The sequence below is a fragment of the Colletes gigas genome, unplaced genomic scaffold (assembly GCF_013123115.1).
Source record: "Colletes gigas isolate AHSC1104 unplaced genomic scaffold, ASM1312311v1 Colletes_gigas_Sc00075, whole genome shotgun sequence".
Lineage (NCBI taxonomy): Eukaryota > Metazoa > Arthropoda > Insecta > Hymenoptera > Colletidae > Colletes > Colletes gigas.
Genome location: NW_025106704.1, coordinates 255,028 through 272,081, shown reverse-complemented (window position 1 = coordinate 272,081; position 17,054 = coordinate 255,028). Strand labels below are relative to the sequence as shown.

The following is a 17,054-nucleotide window of genomic DNA, read 5'->3' as shown; positions in this document are numbered from 1 at the left end:
GGTGGCCGAGGTTTCCTCCCCAAGTCGACGGCCGCGTTAATTTATCGAGGAAGAAACGGAACTCCGGATTATCCACGCAACAAGGGGTTGCGTCTGGTCTACGTCTGTTTTTATGGCTATATTGTTCCGCGTGTCGGCGATGGCCGTTGTCGTCGGTGCCTACATTTGGCCTCGACGACCGTACCACCCGCGGAACAATATAGCCCTTCGCTGGTCAACTCGAGTGTCGCGTTTCTTTCGTTTTCCAAAAATGCTATTCTTTTACATTGACATTTGCCAGATGCGAGAGACTCGAAGACGTTTGCAACGTAGTACCGATCCCGCATCTGGCAACATAAAGGACCGGAAACAACTCGAGTTGGCCAGCGGAATGAGCGAGCTTTCGTTTACCGAACATGCCGCCCACCTTGAACGGCTGTCGTTCAAAAGAAATATCAATAAATACCAAAAACATGGAACAAACAACAGTGGTAGTGTACTAGTTTAACACATATCTATATCTAATTCGATTGCAAGGCATCCTAAGCTACTATTTACAAATGGTACAATGGTTGATGATCTTGCAACGTAAATCTAAATATTCTACTACACTTAACATTGAGAAAGTTTATACACATGCAGGCTCGGCTGCCGCGGATTCATTTTTTTTTGTGTCACGATTAACACTCGATCCAGGCTGATCCTTTGGGGATGAACTTTCATCCTCCGTAGGCAAAATGCAAATTTTTGCCACAGGTCGCTTTATGACTCCATCGGCTGTCCGGATGGAAACGACTCTGGTGATCTGGTCAGTGCCTGGGTGTAGAGCCGTGATTCTTCCTAGTTTCCATCTTAGAGGAGGGAGACTAGCGTCTTTGATGACGACCATCGTGCCCACTCCGAATCCTTCTGGTACAGCGATTTTCCATTTATGTCGCTGTTGCAGCTGATGGAGGTATTCCAACTGCCACCGTTTCCAAAAGTGCTGCGACATTGCTTGGAGTAGCTGAAACCGACTTAAACGAGTAGGTTTGACGTCAGTGACGTCAGGATATGGAAGGTCCATGAGTGGGCTGCCGGTGAGGAAGTGACCAGGAGTGAGGGGATTCAGGTCTGTGGGATCGGTTGATACAGGACATAGTGGCCGAGAATTCAAACACGCCTCTATCTGCGCCAGAACAGTGGCCAGTTCTTCAAATGTTAGCCGAGTTTCCCCAACGACTCGAGTCAAAAGCCGTTTCGCGGACTTCACGCAGCTCTCCCACAATCCCCCGAAATGTGGAGAGTATGGTGGGATAAAATGCCACTGCATACCCTCAGTGACCGTAAATTCAGAGAGGGTATCCCTTCGTTTTTGGTCTGCAAAGAACTCTTTGATTCTCTGTATTTCATTGCGTGCTCCTACAAAATTGGTGCCGTTGTCTGAATATATTTCGCGACACCGGCCTCTTCGCGCAACAAACCGTTTCAACGCATTTAAAAAGGCATCCGTCGATAAATCTGAAGCTACTTCTAAATGGACGGCCTTTGTGGCTAAGCAAATAAACACGCAAAGGTAGGCTTTAGTCGTCGTCTTGCTACGGACCCTTTCTTTCAGGTAGAAAGGACCCGCGTAATCGACACCGGTAGAAAAGAACGGCGGTCTTATTCGTATTCTCGGTGCAGGCAACTGCCCCATCAGGTAGCTGGTACCATTTGGCGCAGCTCTATTACATTTAACGCAGGTTCGGATTATCCCCTTGGTCAGATTGCGTCCCGTCAATGGCCAATACCGCGTTCGAACCATTGATAATACCGTTTCGCAACCGGCATGTAAAACGCGTTCATGTGCACGACGAATAATCATTCGCGTGACATGGTGATTCTTCGGTAGAATCACTTGGTGTTGTTGGTAGTATTTTAGCTCCGCATTGGCAAGCCTACCGCCCACCCTAATGAGCCCCTTGTCGTCAATAAATGGGTTTAATGACCGCAGCGGGCTATTGGATGTCACTGTTTGGTTTTTACGCAAGTCAGACAGTTCTTGCGTAAATGCATTACCTTGTACTAATCGGAGGATGACTACCTCTGCAAGATCAAGATCCTGCACCGTCAATTGAGTGCTCCACGGGCGAGTGGTGCGATTGTTACGAAGACTCACTCTATGTTTTACTGTGTGATAGAATTTTAAGCAGTACGCAATCACACGGAGCAAACGTGTGTAGTTTGAGAATTTTAATAGGAACCCCGGTACTTGGGATGCGATTTCCCTTATTACAATACAAGAAATGGCCCTTTCTTCAGGAACTTCTGCTGGGATAGACCCAGTGATTGGCCATTCCGTTGATGGCTGTGCGAGCCATGATGGACCGTTCCACCAAAAAGATAGCTTGTCCAAAGCGGAAGGCTTGACTCCCCGCGACAATAAATCAGCTGGGTTGTCCCCAGAAAGTACGTGGTTCCATGGTCCCGTCGAAAGTGTTTGAATTTCAGAAACCCTGTTCGCTACAAAGGTTTTCCATCGGTTCGGGGACCCCTTGATCCACGCTAGTGCTATCATTGAATCGGTCCAATAGAATTCTTGGACCTTTTGACTGCGGGACGCTACTCGAACCTTATTCACAAGTTGCGCTAGTAATAATGCACCACATAATTCCAAGCGAGGAAGGCTTATTGTTTTAAGCGGTGCCACGCGTGTCTTTGCGCAGAGAAGCTGGGTCAATGCTTTGCCCGTTTCTGAAATCGTGCGCAGGTAGATGCACGCCCCAAATGCCCGTTCGGAGGCATCGCAAAACCCATGCATCTCTACCTGCACAGGATTCGGGCACAATACGCACCGAGGAATTGCGAGCCGTGTTAATAACCTGAGGTCCGCATAAAAATCATGGAACTCGGAATGAATCGCTTGTGGTACGGATTCATCCCATGAGAGTTTTAATTGCCATAGCGACTGTATAATTAGTTTTGCCTGGATGATGACAGGCGCCACTAACTCAAGCGGATCAAAAATTTTGGATACTTCGGATAGAATTGTTCTTTTCGTAGTCCGTAAGACTGGTTGAGATTCTACACTGACTCGCAACTCATCGGTGCATGGTTCCCACAGTAGTCCAAGAGTCTTTGGGTCCTTTTCTGCTTGTAAATTCAGATCTCTGGATTCCGTTAGAACCTCTTGAACCACTGCCGGAACATTTGAGGCCCACTTTCTAAGTGGTAGGCCTGAAGATTGCAATATTTTCTCAAGTGATACTTTAATTTTTATTGCTTGTTCTACTGTTTCCGCGCCCGTTAGCAAGTCATCCACGTAGAAGTCGTGGATGATGATATTACTTATTACTGGATCTAGATGAGACTGATCCAATCCAATTTGCCGAAGGACGCAGGTCGCTAAAAACGGCGCGGACGCAGTGCCGTATGTAACCGTATTCAATTCGTACGTTTCTAATGGGAGCGTAGGTTCTTCGCGCCATAGAATCCGTTGAAAAACTCGCTGCTCGGGAGCGACTAACATCTGCCGATACATCTTGGCGATGTCGGCGCTCAAAATAATCTGATGCTGTCTGAATCTAATGAGTATGGAAAATAGATCGTCCTGAACAACAGGACCGATCTCTTGAGTATCATTTAAAGAATATCCGGAACTGGTTTTCGCGGATCCGTCAAATACAACGCGCATCTTGGTCGTTGTGCTTGCTGCCTTTGTCACCGCATGGTGTGGCAGGTAATAGGCAGGACCGACCTGCGTTCGAGAGTCCCGACTTACCTGAGTCATATGACCCAGTGCGAGGTATTCGCTCATAAAAGACACGTATTCTGCTTTCAGAACAGGTGTCCTGTTCAATTTTCTTTCCAAGCCGAAGAACCTACGCTCCGCCATGGAATATGAATCGCCGAGCTTTGCCAGGTCCGAGTTAAACGGAATCGTAACAATAAACCGGCCGTCGGAGTCTCGCTTTACCGTCTCATTAAAATGCTCCTCGCACGGGTGAGCTGGAAGGTGACCGAGTGTTGGGATTTGTTCGATATCCCAAAATCGAGTTAATTGTGAATTTAATTGATCATTCGTGACTACATTGCATGACTGCGACTCCGCGTTGAGCGACGCCCGAATTTTCCCACCGAAAACCCATCCGAACTGGGATTTGAGCAATACCGGAAGACCCTGTCCCAGGCGTTTCTGTCCTACGCTCATTATCTCCCACAAATGCCCATTCCCTATTAGCATGTCTACATCACGCGGTTTGTCAAAGGATGGATCTGCTAATCTAACATTTGCAGGGATGTTCAATGCTGATTTGGCGATTTTAAAATTGGGAATATCGGAAGTGATCTTTTGCATCAGTATGCATGACATCGTAGTTGAATATCCGTTTTGCCGCGATTGTATTGTAACGCGAGCCTTACCCTAAGCGCGTTTACCTGCGTCCGCGGCCCCTACCCCCGAGATCGCTAATTGGGTCGGTTTACAACTCAAGCCGACAAATTTCGCAAATGACTCTTTTATGATATTTACTTGCGAGCCTTGGTCGAGTAACGCCCTACATTCAAATTTTTGTCCCTTGTCGTTGAGGACATGTATAATAGCCGTGGATAAAAGAACATGCTCTTTTCCCGACGAGTCATGAGTTGCATAACTCTGAGGGGGCGTATTATTTACTACATTTGCTATACTAACGACGGGATTTGCAACCACGGGATCTACGGTAGGCGTCGAGTCATTTTTTAAATGAATCAACGTATGATGGTTGCCGTTGCATTTGTGGCAATTCCCCTTGTTGCAGGTGTTTGAACCATGACCTGGTCGCAGGCAATTAAAACAAATACGGAATTCTTTGACCTTCATAAACCGAGCGTACGGAGTCAAAGCTTTAAACCGTTTGCATTGTGTGAGAGGATGATCCGACGAACATAATGGGCATTCTAAACTTTGCATGCTAACCAGCGTCATGGGGTGAGGTTGCGGTTTCTGACCTGGGTTCCTATTTTTCGGAGGGAACGGACCCGGAGGTATTACTCGAACTGACTTTATTAGGATTTTGTACTGCTTTTCGAGAAATGTCTGTAAATCTGCCAACGTTTTCTTACGGCCTATTTCCGCGACCCGTTTATCCCACGCTTCGCTCGTTTTCCGGTCGAGTTTGGTCGCTAATAAATGGACCAAGATCGTGTCCCATTTTTCGACGGGTTCCTCCAGCGAGGTTAAGGATTTTAAATTGTTGTTAAAGTCGTCTAAAAGTTGCCTCAGACTCGCCGGTGAGTCCTTTGGCAACGTCGGCAAGTCGAACAATGCACCGACGTGGAAATCGATTAATTCATTTGTGTCTTCGTAACGCTCGCACAAGAGCTTCCACGCGGCCGTGTAGTTTTCATCTGACATCGGTAATGCTTTCAATGCCCGAGCAGCGTCTCCCTTTACTGCTGATCTCAAATAGTGAAACCGTTCGATATTGCTTAACACGGTATTTTGGTTTATCAATGATTCGAAGCTGTCTCGAAAATAGACCCATTCTCCGACCGTCCCGTGAAAACTGGGCAACGGAACTGACGGCAATCTAACCGAGGGTGCCGCTACGGAGGCTGTGGGTGATGCAGCATCTACACGAAACGTCTGTTGCGCGGTAGAGCTCGGATTCGGAACCGGAGCACGCTTAGCCGAAACATGTTCGCGAACCGCGCCTATGATATCGAAATACGCGTTTTCGAACGCCTCGCGAATTTGATTTTGCGTGTGTTCTTCCGGTGTCCCGGCGGTGATCGCATCGATGCGATCCTGAATCGACTCAAATCTATCGAGTAAATGGAGATTTCTGTGCAACCGTTCCTCCAATGCAGCAGCCCCGGTGGTTGCTCGCTGCGTCTCGAAACATGTCTTAAATCGCGTGAGCGACGATTTAACGCGACCGCGTTCCTCGACTAACTTATTCAAAGTATCCTCTCGTGGGGTGGCCATTGTTCAGCGCAAAATGAGAAGTAAATGAAAACTCGACTCACCGGACGTAGACAAGAATCTGCACAGGACTCGCTTAGACGGCCTCTGCAATTCTCCAGGAATCGGTGGTCCTGTTGTCGTGCCCTTGGACTGCTCCTTGGTGAGCTGGACTCGTAGAAGCGTCTGTCACTTCCTGGTCCACTGGATGAAGCGGCTGTCGCTTCCTGGGTAGCTGCACGAAGCGCCTGTCGCCTCCTTGGTAGCTGAATGAAGCGTCTGTCGCCTCGTAGGTTGCTGAATGAAGCGCCTGTCGCCTCGTAGGTATACTGCCACACTGGCAGTTATCCTCTCTCGTTCACGAACGTGATGGGTCACACGATACGGCGACTGTCCCCGTATCACACTCTTTGCAATCGAGTGTACTCTCAATCCAGAATCCGGCTCGAAGGACCAATGGTCGCGCCCGAATTGTTGTAGGTCGGATTGGAGTGATGCGATGTCGTCGTGTTGGAGAGTTTTCAAATGGTTTATTTTTAATAATAACAAAGTGGACTGTATGAATGTTTTCAAGCGCGTTGAACTGTGGGAGGAACTGTTTCCCCCGCGCTTACTTTATCAAAATGCGTTCAACTCAAGTAAAACTGCTGTACTGTTACAGACTTGTTAGTTAGACTTGTTAGACTTAGTCGGTTAACGACTGAACCGAGAATTGAAACTGGTTTGTCGGTTGACGACTGAAACTAGAATTGAAACTGGTTTGTCGGTTGACGACTGAAACTAGAATTGAAACTGGTTTGTCGGTTGACGACTGAAACTAGAATTGAAACTGGTTTGTCGGTTGACGACTGAAACTAGAATCGAAACTGGTTTGTCGGTTGACGACTGAAACTAGAATTGAAACTGGTTTGTCGGTTGACGACTGAAACTAGAATGCCCAATGTGTCCGGAGTCCGTTTCCTCCTCAGCTTAGATCCCCTCCAAGAGGTACACTTGGGGGTGTTTTGCAAATTCCTCTGTGGAATCGTGAGTCGATTGATTGGCCATCGACTTGGGAGAGGAGGACCCATTTTCCTGCCCCAGTTTGGCAGCAAGCTCCTCCTTCACCTCGGTGGTGGAGGAAAGTCCCAGGCCACGCTGGCGAGGGTGGCCGAGGTTTCCTCCCCAAGTCGACGGCCGCGTTAATTTATCGAGGAAGAAACGGAACTCCGGATTATCCACGCAACAAGGGGTTGCGTCTGGTCTACGTCTGTTTTTATGGCTATATTGTTCCGCGTGTCGGCGATGGCCGTTGTCGTCGGTGCCTACATTTGGCCTCGACGACCGTACCACCCGCGGAACAATATAGCCCTTCGCTGGTCAACTCGAGTGTCGCGTTTCTTTCGTTTTCCAAAATGCTATTTTTTTACATTGACATTTGCCAGATGCGAGAGACTCGAAGACGTTTGCAACGTAGTACCGATCCCGCATCTGGCAACATAAAGGACCGGAAACAACTCGAGTTGGCCAGCGGAATGAGCGAGCTTTCGTTTACCGAACACTCTACAAGAATCACCGAGTGGGTACGGAAAAACAAAATTCGTGTTGAACAGTGTTATTATTCAAATTGTCTGCGTTATCGTTACTCTTTTTATAATTCTCAATGTGACACTGAGAATCTGCATGATTATAAATCGTCGATAATCGACATGAAAATTGTTTGTTGCAAACCGAACAGAACCATGAATAAGGGTCGCCGTCGACTTTATGCAACCATGGCTTGAAATAATCATTCTCAAGCCATTGAGGCATAAAAGTCCTTTTAGAAGTACTATTTTTTTTATGACACCCAGATTCTCCGTGTCTATACACGTTTGAGGAACCGCAAGAATAAGACTTATTGCATAAAGTACAATAAAAACGACTTCTATCATGGGGTACTGCACGTATCCATGATTTAAATCTATGATCATTTATCCATGAAGATAAAAACCCGCACTTACACTTATTCTTCGATTTCACAACCGTTTCCATGATATAAAAGCAGAAAAGCGAAAGAACAGAAAATTACAGAATACCTACGCGAAAGCTTTTTTTCAATTTAAATGTCTCAGAATGACCTACGGCACGTACCTTTAAATTTCTCCTGATGTTCGTCCTCGTCGACCGAATTCAACTGACTCAAGAGAAACAGCAGTGGCTCGAGCACGTGGCGATAGTGTTTTGTTTATACTGCTCGCGCATCGATGGGCCGTTGAAATGCCCGGACGAAGAAAGGACGTAGATATACAGGGTGTCCCGTAAATAGTGTAAGAAACGGAAATGGGGGGTAGGTGAGACAATTCTAAGCAACAATTTCCTTTGCAAAAATGTCGGATGGGGCTTCGTTTTTGAATTATTAACGAAAAACACTGACCAATCACGGCGCTCGCCTTCCGCGCGCTCAGGGCCGTCCGACCTCGGAGAGCCACCGCGCCGGGTAGGTAGCAAGATGCGCGTTGAAAATACATCGAGGAACGAGTACAAATAATTAAAAATACTACCACTGCAACTGTTACCTAATTCGTGAATTACTACGTAATTAGTACGTAAATTACTAAATGGAATTTACTTTTTATTAATTATTTGTATTCGCTGTTTCCAAGGAAGAAGGAATAAAATCTCGGAATTTTTAGAAAATTAACCCTTCGCACCCGAGTGACGCTTCTCGCCAGAGTGTTTTAAAATTAAAATAAGAATTATTATCAGAAAATTAAAATAAATACGGTAAGAACCATTTGTAACCGTTTGTTATTAAAAACTGTACTGAAAAAGCAGACTGGATTTCTGCGTACCGAAACATTCCTCGAATGCAAAGGGTTAATAGAGAAATAATTGAAATTCGACTTACCCATTCATTTGCAAGTTGACCTACTGCGCTGACAATAGGGCCCGGCCAATGCACCGCTGTCGATCACGGCAAGGTCGAAGACCCGAACGAAAATCAGCTGATGGGCCAGCCCGGTCACTGTACCTGCTTCTCACCCCGAAAACACTTCACAGCACGGTCACTAACAATTTTCATTTTCACTTTTCACTTTTGCATACCGATGCGTTCCGTTGCACCCTTCTTCGATTGTTGCTTCTTCCTGGGTTGATAACGGTGCCTGGATGTTGCTCCCTCCTGAATTGTTACTCCTTCCTGAATTGTTGTTCCTTCCTGGATTGTTGCTTCTTCGAACCTTGCTCCCTTCAGGATTATTGTTCCTTTTCGCTGGGATAATGGGCACGATACGTGCGGGCGGCTTTCTTCGCGTTCCCCTTGGACTCCGCGAAAACGAAGAACGTATGATAATACTCTGCGTTTACGCGTTCCATCGCGTGCGTCCGCTTCTGTTCAGAAACGCGTAGGTTCTGTGAAAAATTTTGACTGACAAATTGCATTTCCCTCCCCGAAAAAGTTCCAGGTAAGGCAACCTATTGTCGCGCGATTCGGAATTACCTGCGATCGGCGAACGTGCAGACCATGCTTTTGCCGTGTATCGCACAAAGCCAAACGTCTCTTCGGCTAGTTGACTCTGGCGGAGTTATTTTTTTATTACTGCAAAACTGCCGCAAATGTTTGCTGCTAACCGTGCGTTCGACTCTTCTATTCGAATTTTTATGATTCACCGTGAATATTTTTGTACACAAAACATATTTAATTGTACAACAAAAATATTTAACGAAAATATTAAAAAATATTTCTTCTTGGAATTTTTATTTCAGAAATAAAAACTAGAAGAAATATTATTTAATATTTTTGTTAAATATTTTTGTTTTTTGTTGCTCCAATATTTTTTATTATCGCATATTATCTATTATGTAACTGCCTCCTTCTTTGTGGATTATTTTTTATAAACACTACCTTTTTATTTTATACTCTTAAAATTTAAAAGCATGGAATTTTTCATGGTATATTCTTCTTTCTTTTTTACAACAAATTTTCCATGAAAAAATATTCACGGTGAATCATAAAAATTCGAATAGAAGAGTCGAACGCACGGTTAGCAGCAAACATTTGCGGCAGTTTTGCAGTAATAAAAAAATAACTCCGCCAGGGTCAACTAGCCGAAGAGACGTTTGGCTTTGTGCGATACACGGCAAAAGCATGGTCTGCACGTTCGCCGATCGCAGGTAATTCCGAATCGCGCGACAATAGGTTGCCTTACCTGGAACTTTTTCGGGGAGGGAAATGCAATTTGTCAGTCAAAATTTTTCACAGAACCTACGCGTTTCTGAACAGAAGCGGACGCACGCGATGGAACGCGTAAACGCAGAGTATTATCATACGTTCTTCGTTTTCGCGGAGTCCAAGGGGAACGCGAAGAAAGCCGCCCGCACGTATCGTGCCCATTATCCCAGCGAAAAGGAACAATAATCCTGAAGGGAGCAAGGTTCGAAGAAGCAACAATCCAGGAAGGAACAACAATTCAGGAAGGAGTAACAATTCAGGAGGGAGCAACATCCAGGCACCGTTATCAACCCAGGAAGAAGCAACAATCGAAGAAGGGTGCAACGGAACGCATCGGTATGCAAAAGTGAAAAGTGAAAATGAAAATTGTTAGTGACCGTGCTGTGAAGTGTTTTCGGGGTGAGAAGCAGGTACAGTGACCGGGCTGGCCCATCAGCTGATTTTCGTTCGGGTCTTCGACCTTGCCGTGATCGACAGCGGTGCATTGGCCGGGCCCTATTGTCAGCGCAGTAGGTCAACTTGCAAATGAATGGGTAAGTCGAATTTCAATTATTTCTCTATTAACCCTTTGCATTCGAGGAATGTTTCGGTACGCAGAAATCCAGTCTGCTTTTTCAGTACAGTTTTTAATAACAAACGGTTACAAATGGTTCTTACCGTATTTATTTTAATTTTCTGATAATAATTCTTATTTTAATTTTAAAACACTCTGGCGAGAAGCGTCACTCGGGTGCGAAGGGTTAATTTTCTAAAAATTCCGAGATTTTATTCCTTCTTCCTTGGAAACAGCGAATACAAATAATTAATAAAAAGTAAATTCCATTTAGTAATTTACGTACTAATTACGTAGTAATTCACGAATTAGGTAACAGTTGCAGTGGTAGTATTTTTAATTATTTGTACTCGTTCCTCGATGTATTTTCAACGCGCATCTTGCTACCTACCCGGCGCGGTGGCTCTCCGAGGTCGGACGGCCCTGAGCGCGCGGAAGGCGAGCGCCGTGATTGGTCAGTGTTTTTCGTTAATAATTCAAAAACGAAGCCCCATCCGACATTTTTGCAAAGGAAATTGTTGCTTAGAATTGTCTCACCTACCCCCCATTTCCGTTTCTTACACTATTTACGGGACACCCTGTATATCTCGTCTGTGGATTAACATTAAAGTATTTTTATCGGTCGACTTGCTTGTGAACTGCATTATCGATTGAGAATTTAATTTTTAAGAAACGTCGAAAGACGTTTCAAGACGTGTCAGCATTTCGCGACCAACGAAGTGCGTATTTCTAACCTGTTCATATTTCGTCATTAATACCACTCCTAATTTACTTTCTAGCGGTGCTTTCATTTAGATTTAATACATTTATATTACAAATTGAATCGGAATTGTGACAAAAACTGAATTCTATTTCGCGCGTTTTTTTCGATATCTAACCGGGGCATCGGTTCATTGTATCTCTTTAAACAAACACTATCTCTCTGTACATATTATTTCAAATTCAGTTATTGTTTAATTGTTATTAAATATGTTTACTGTAATGCACTTGACTTTAATTTGTATTTTATTTATGTTACAGTCTCTGATTGGAATTCGAAATCAAAGGATTCCTTTTCGAAATAGAAGCATCGGAGCCATCCCCACCCTCCGAGCTAATTCGCGAGCGATGCTGGGTACAGCAAGAGGTCGCTATTACTACTGTAAAAATTAGCTTGATAAGACGTGTCGAAATCTGTCGAAGCTTGTCGAGACCTCTCGGTGTTTCGCTATCAACGAGGTACGTATTTCTAACCTGTTGATATTTCATCATTATTACTACACACGTTTACTCTCTAACGGTGCTTTCGTGTAATATTAATACGTTTCTACTACAAATTGAGTCGGAGTGGCAAAAACTGAATCGGGTTTCGCGCGTTTTCTTCGATATCTAACCAGCGTCGATTCATTACGTTTCTCTAAACGAAATTACGTATCTTGCACATCAATCATTATTTAATTATGATTAGATATGTTTACAGTAATGCATATGATTTTAATTTGTATTTTATTTCTGTTACAGTTAGAATTCGGAATCAAGGCTAGCTACCGGCACACAATGGACGCCATTACAGTTGGAAATATTCAAATAGCGCCAACATCAAATGGTAAAATTTAATATACGGATATTATTTATATATTTTGATGATTTTAACAAGTTATTATTCGTCGGAATTATTATATATTAGTGTTGAGATTGAATAATAAATAATTTTTTAATTTGCTTTATAATCGATTTCGATCAAGTGGCAAATTAAATGGGAATTATTTGACATATTTTATTGCATTTTGATCGCGATTACATATTTCGGGATGTCAAATATTTATTATTTTTTTTCAAATCTATCACTATGAATTGTTGCAATTGCATTTGCATACAATTTTCTATGCAGGTTGAATAAAATAGAAACTGCGTAATTATTATGTCATAAAAATCGAAACATATATCAAAATTTAATTCAGTTAATACCATTACGCTTACGACTATAGTAACAAAAGGCTGATATATAATATTTTTAAATCGAACAGTTATTTTGTAATTGACTTCATTAATAATAGTTTATTATTCAAATTTATAATTGCGGAGAAAATTTAACTTTTATCTTTCTGATGTAGTGAATGAGGAAGAACTACATTTATCATTTTAAGGAAACAACAGAATTCCCATTGAGAGTTTCTCAATGAAGTATTAAAAAAGAAACTAGGAGAACACAGGTGTGCTTACTGTGTATTATTTCTTGTGTCCTTTCCCTTTGAAATTAAAACTTGTCGTTACCACTGGAGTCAGTGCATCACTGAAGGGGAGTAGAGCACGCGGTGCTCCACGAGCGAACAATGCAAGTATTTATACTTTGAAATTTGTTAATTAAAAATCTCCATAGTTTTAACAATAGATTCCAATTGTTTTCTTGCATTCTTCTTACAGTGTTCTTCTAGTAAACAAAAATTTAATGAAAAGTAGCTTTCCTTTGTTTAAATAATAAAATAGTATATATAGTAAAACTTGCTTCATTCATTGATGAATAAACACTATTGTTTTTGCACCATACGAAAATTCGCGACACCAATGATTATTAATCAATATTTAACAGTTCCTCACGTATTTTAATAATCTTGAAATAATCTTAATCGATTGATACAGCATTGTGCAATAAACAGTAACATCACTTGGCATTTAATTCCCCCTACTCGTGTCTCATTTTAGCAGTTTGTGGAAAGCAGCTGTCAAACTAATAAAGCGCCATTTACAGTTGAAAAAACATTGTTAACATACGAAGCCACGGCCACGTATTTAACCGAGGTCGAAGCCATTTTGAATTATCACCCACTTGTTCCCTTATCATCCGATCCAAATGATTTTACCGCGCTCACGCCTGCTCGCTTCCTAATCGGCGACTTGATCACAAGTATCGAGTACGTCACAAACGTTTCGTGAACCAAATTGACGATCTGGCGACATGTTCAACAAATAAGAGAACATTTTTGGACACGTTGACTTGAAGATTGAAAATGAGTGACCTTGATCTTTGACTGAATAGAAAATGTTCTGTTAATTTTTACCGTTGCAATTTCTTGTCAACTAATTGCTGATTAACTTTCGTTCGAAAAGTTTTTTTATTAGTTTAGTGGGAATGCCTAAAATATCGTAGTGATCATTTTAATCCTACACATATTGTATGGTTGTTTTTCACGAAGCTTCTTCAATAGGAGATAATAAAAATTACGCCCGATCGATACTTTGCTTGGTAACGATCAAAGGTTCTTCAAGTTTCTTCATCCGAAAAGAAACAAGAATTATGCCCGATCGATAAAATCTGTTAGGCAGCAATCGAAGCTTCAGTACCAGTGGAAAGCGACCAGTTGTGCTCTGATCTTTATAATGGATGCTATGCTGTACACCAACTACAGTCAGTCACGAAAGTTTTCGTACACCCCCTAAAATAGTAATTTTAAAGAAAATAAGCAACAATTTCGTATAATATTATATTCATTTATTATTATGTATGATATTATTAATTAAACTACATAAAAATTTATTGTTTTTTTAAGAATATTTTATACAATAAAGAAAAAACGAAATCTGTATGTCATAAAATTATTCTTATACTAAAATACGAAGGTAGTAAATCTAGTAAATTTTTGAAACATATTACCTGGGCTTTTCCGACAATGTTTTGTTTACGTTGTCATAATGTTGCGATTCAGTTGAAAGATGTCTAACAATCATTTAGCGACAATGAGTGCTTCTAGGAGAGAAACAATCGTTGAAATGCGGGAATTAATTGTTAAATTGTATAAGGAGAAGAAATCTCTACGTGAAATTACTAACATTGTGGGCAGAAAACATTCTATGTACTATTCAGTGCATAATAAAAAAATTCAAATTATTCGCCAAGATCCAAAAGTAAGTGCTCCAAAAATAACCACAGAAGTAGAAAATGATTTTGGAAAAACAGTACACCCTGAAAAAATTCGAAGAATCTTAAGAAAATCTGATATCGTAATCATGTGTCGCGGAAGAAACCCTTAGTAAGTGACATCAATTGTTCTAAGAGAATTGAATTCGCAAAAACAACATGAAAACGTGAATATACAATTTTGGGAAAGAATATTAATCATTGACGAAAGTAAGTATAATATTTTTGTAGCGGATGGTAGAACGGGACAGCATTTGTAATCAAACGATCATTTTAGAAGGTGTACGAAGACTTTCGTGACTGGCTGTATATTTACAGTCCCTGGCCATCGAATTAAAATTGTCTTAGGTCATTTAAATTATTACTAAATACGTTAATAATGATGTTTACATAACAATTGATTTGTTACTATCGTGGTAATAATCAAATTTTGTGGGTGACGAGCGATTAAGGGCCGCTCCAGCGTTTACGTAAGACTCAAGTGTCGATAACGCGTGAAGTCAGATTTGGAGAATTCAAGATTTGTTTGTATATACATACATGATGAGAATGTGTTGCACTTATGGATGAGAGATCTTTAAAAGTTCAAATGACGAAGAAGAGAATCAGTTGTGACTGAATCGTTGAAGCGTTCATAACAAGTCAGCGTTAAGAGTTTTAGTAAGTGCATTTTATGAAATATGGGAAAACGACAGGACATTACTAGTGAGAAAAGGGCCTATACATATATGTGGTCTTCTGAAAAGTGGCAACCTTTCGCAGCGACAAATTGCAAAAAATGCTAATATTTCGCATCAAACAGTGATGAGAATCGCCAAATGCATGAAGGAGAATGGGCCGCAGTTTTCAAACAAACGGTCATCCTGACGTGGTAAACGAAAAACCACACCGAGAACAGACCGAAAAATTATAAAAACTGCACTAGAAAACCGTCACGCGACTACAAGAGTACTGGTGCAATGTCTTAAGAACGATGGAGTGGATATATCTGAGAGAACATTCAGAAGACGTTTATACGAAGCCAATATCAGATGCAGACGACCAATAAAAAGACCGAAATTAACGCCCAAAATGAGAAAATCTCGATTGGAATAGGCAAAGGCTCATTCCAATCTTAGCATAGCAGATTGGGAAAAGGTAATTTAAGAAAATCATTTTACGACTCTAACTATATTTTCAAATTTTTACAATTTCTTCATATTTATTAGGTCATCTTCAGTGATGAAACACGGTTAGAAACGGTTACGGAAACAGCTCAATTTGTCCGAAGAAGGTTACATGAGCAATTCCATCAAGATTGTGTGGTGCAATCGGTAAAACATCCACAAGCAGTAATGATATGGTCCTGTATAACAATTGAAGGACCAGGCCCACTTTATTTTGTTAATGGAACTATGAATGGGAAACAGTACGAAGATGTCATAGAGGCCCGATTGCTTCCATTTTACACATCTGTAGGATCACAATATACGTATATGCACGATGGAGCACCATGTCACAGAGCCAAATCCGTTAAAACCTTGCTTTCATCAAAAAATATCCCTTTGCTCCCATGGCCAGGCAATTCTCCCGACATGAATGCTATAGAAAATGTCTGGAGCCTACTTAAAAGAATAGTTTATGAATCTCCAAGCACCACATTACCACAGTTGAAAACAAAAATTACAGATACATGGGAAAATAATGAAGACATAACGCATATGATCAAGCAATGTATACGGAGCATGCCGGAAAGGATACAAGCTGTCATCAAAGCAAAGGGTGGAAAAACAAGATATTAACGTGTGTTAACAATATTATGTACAGTAGTAGTAGTAGTTAATAAATTATATCATTACAATTTCAAAAAGCCTTTTAATTTTACGGAAATCGCGAAAAATACTTAAAATTTGTAGTGGTCCTAATTCAATGGCCAGGGACTGTACATCATCGGATAGGATTAAAGGACCTAACTACTATTTGATAAAAGATAATAAAAAATGAAATGAAAAAATATTTTCGTATAGTTTAAGGAACTCTATTCATGTTCTTAAAAGTCTAGTACAACGGAATTTAAATTTTTTACGAAAGAAAATTAAAAAGAAAACCGCCGAGAGAAGACAACAGTGTAATAGCTTTCTGACCGCCCGAAGTGTAAAGTCATTGTACACCACCAAAAAAACTAGATATGACAAAAAAAAGAAATTGCAAACATGTTAATCGAAGACACAAACATTAATGTTGTAAACTTTTTCTCAAATCTTCTGAAACCAACATCTGCGGTTTATAAATTAAAATACAACTTCTACATTAGTAAATAGTTGTTGCAAGAGCTCTGTAACTTATTTAAAAATCAAACTTAGAATGTTTCAAATTCATATAACTTCAACTTCTTTTATAACAGATTACTAAAATCATCTATAATTTATATTTATCGACGTGATGCTGTAGTTGTACAACGATTAAAAAATCATTTTATACATATACAGATATTGATCCCGATTTTACACAAAACTTTAGTAAAATCAATGCTGAAATATTTACATGCTGT

General features: G+C 41.4%; 2 protein-coding genes across 2 annotated transcripts; both read right to left on the bottom strand.

The window, feature by feature from the left end:
* Nucleotides 1–607: 607 nt before the first annotated feature.
* On the bottom strand, nt 608–4,312 carry LOC122403805. The gene has a single exon (XM_043407544.1). The coding sequence runs from the start codon at nt 4,310–4,312 to the stop codon at nt 608–610; it is 3,705 nt and encodes a 1,234-aa protein (XP_043263479.1).
* A 51-nt stretch (nt 4,313–4,363) lies between these two features.
* LOC122403804 lies at nt 4,364–5,908 on the bottom strand. Its single transcript, XM_043407543.1, has one exon. It carries the CDS (start codon nt 5,906–5,908, stop codon nt 4,364–4,366), a length of 1,545 nt encoding a protein of 514 aa, XP_043263478.1.
* Nucleotides 5,909–17,054: the final 11,146 nt, after the last annotated feature.

Coding starts and splice junctions, on each gene's coding strand:
- LOC122403805 (XM_043407544.1), bottom strand. CDS start 4,312: ATGTCATGCATACTGATGCAAAAGATCACTTCCGATATTCCCAATTTT.
- LOC122403804 (XM_043407543.1), bottom strand. CDS start 5,908: ATGGCCACCCCACGAGAGGATACTTTGAATAAGTTAGTCGAGGAACGC.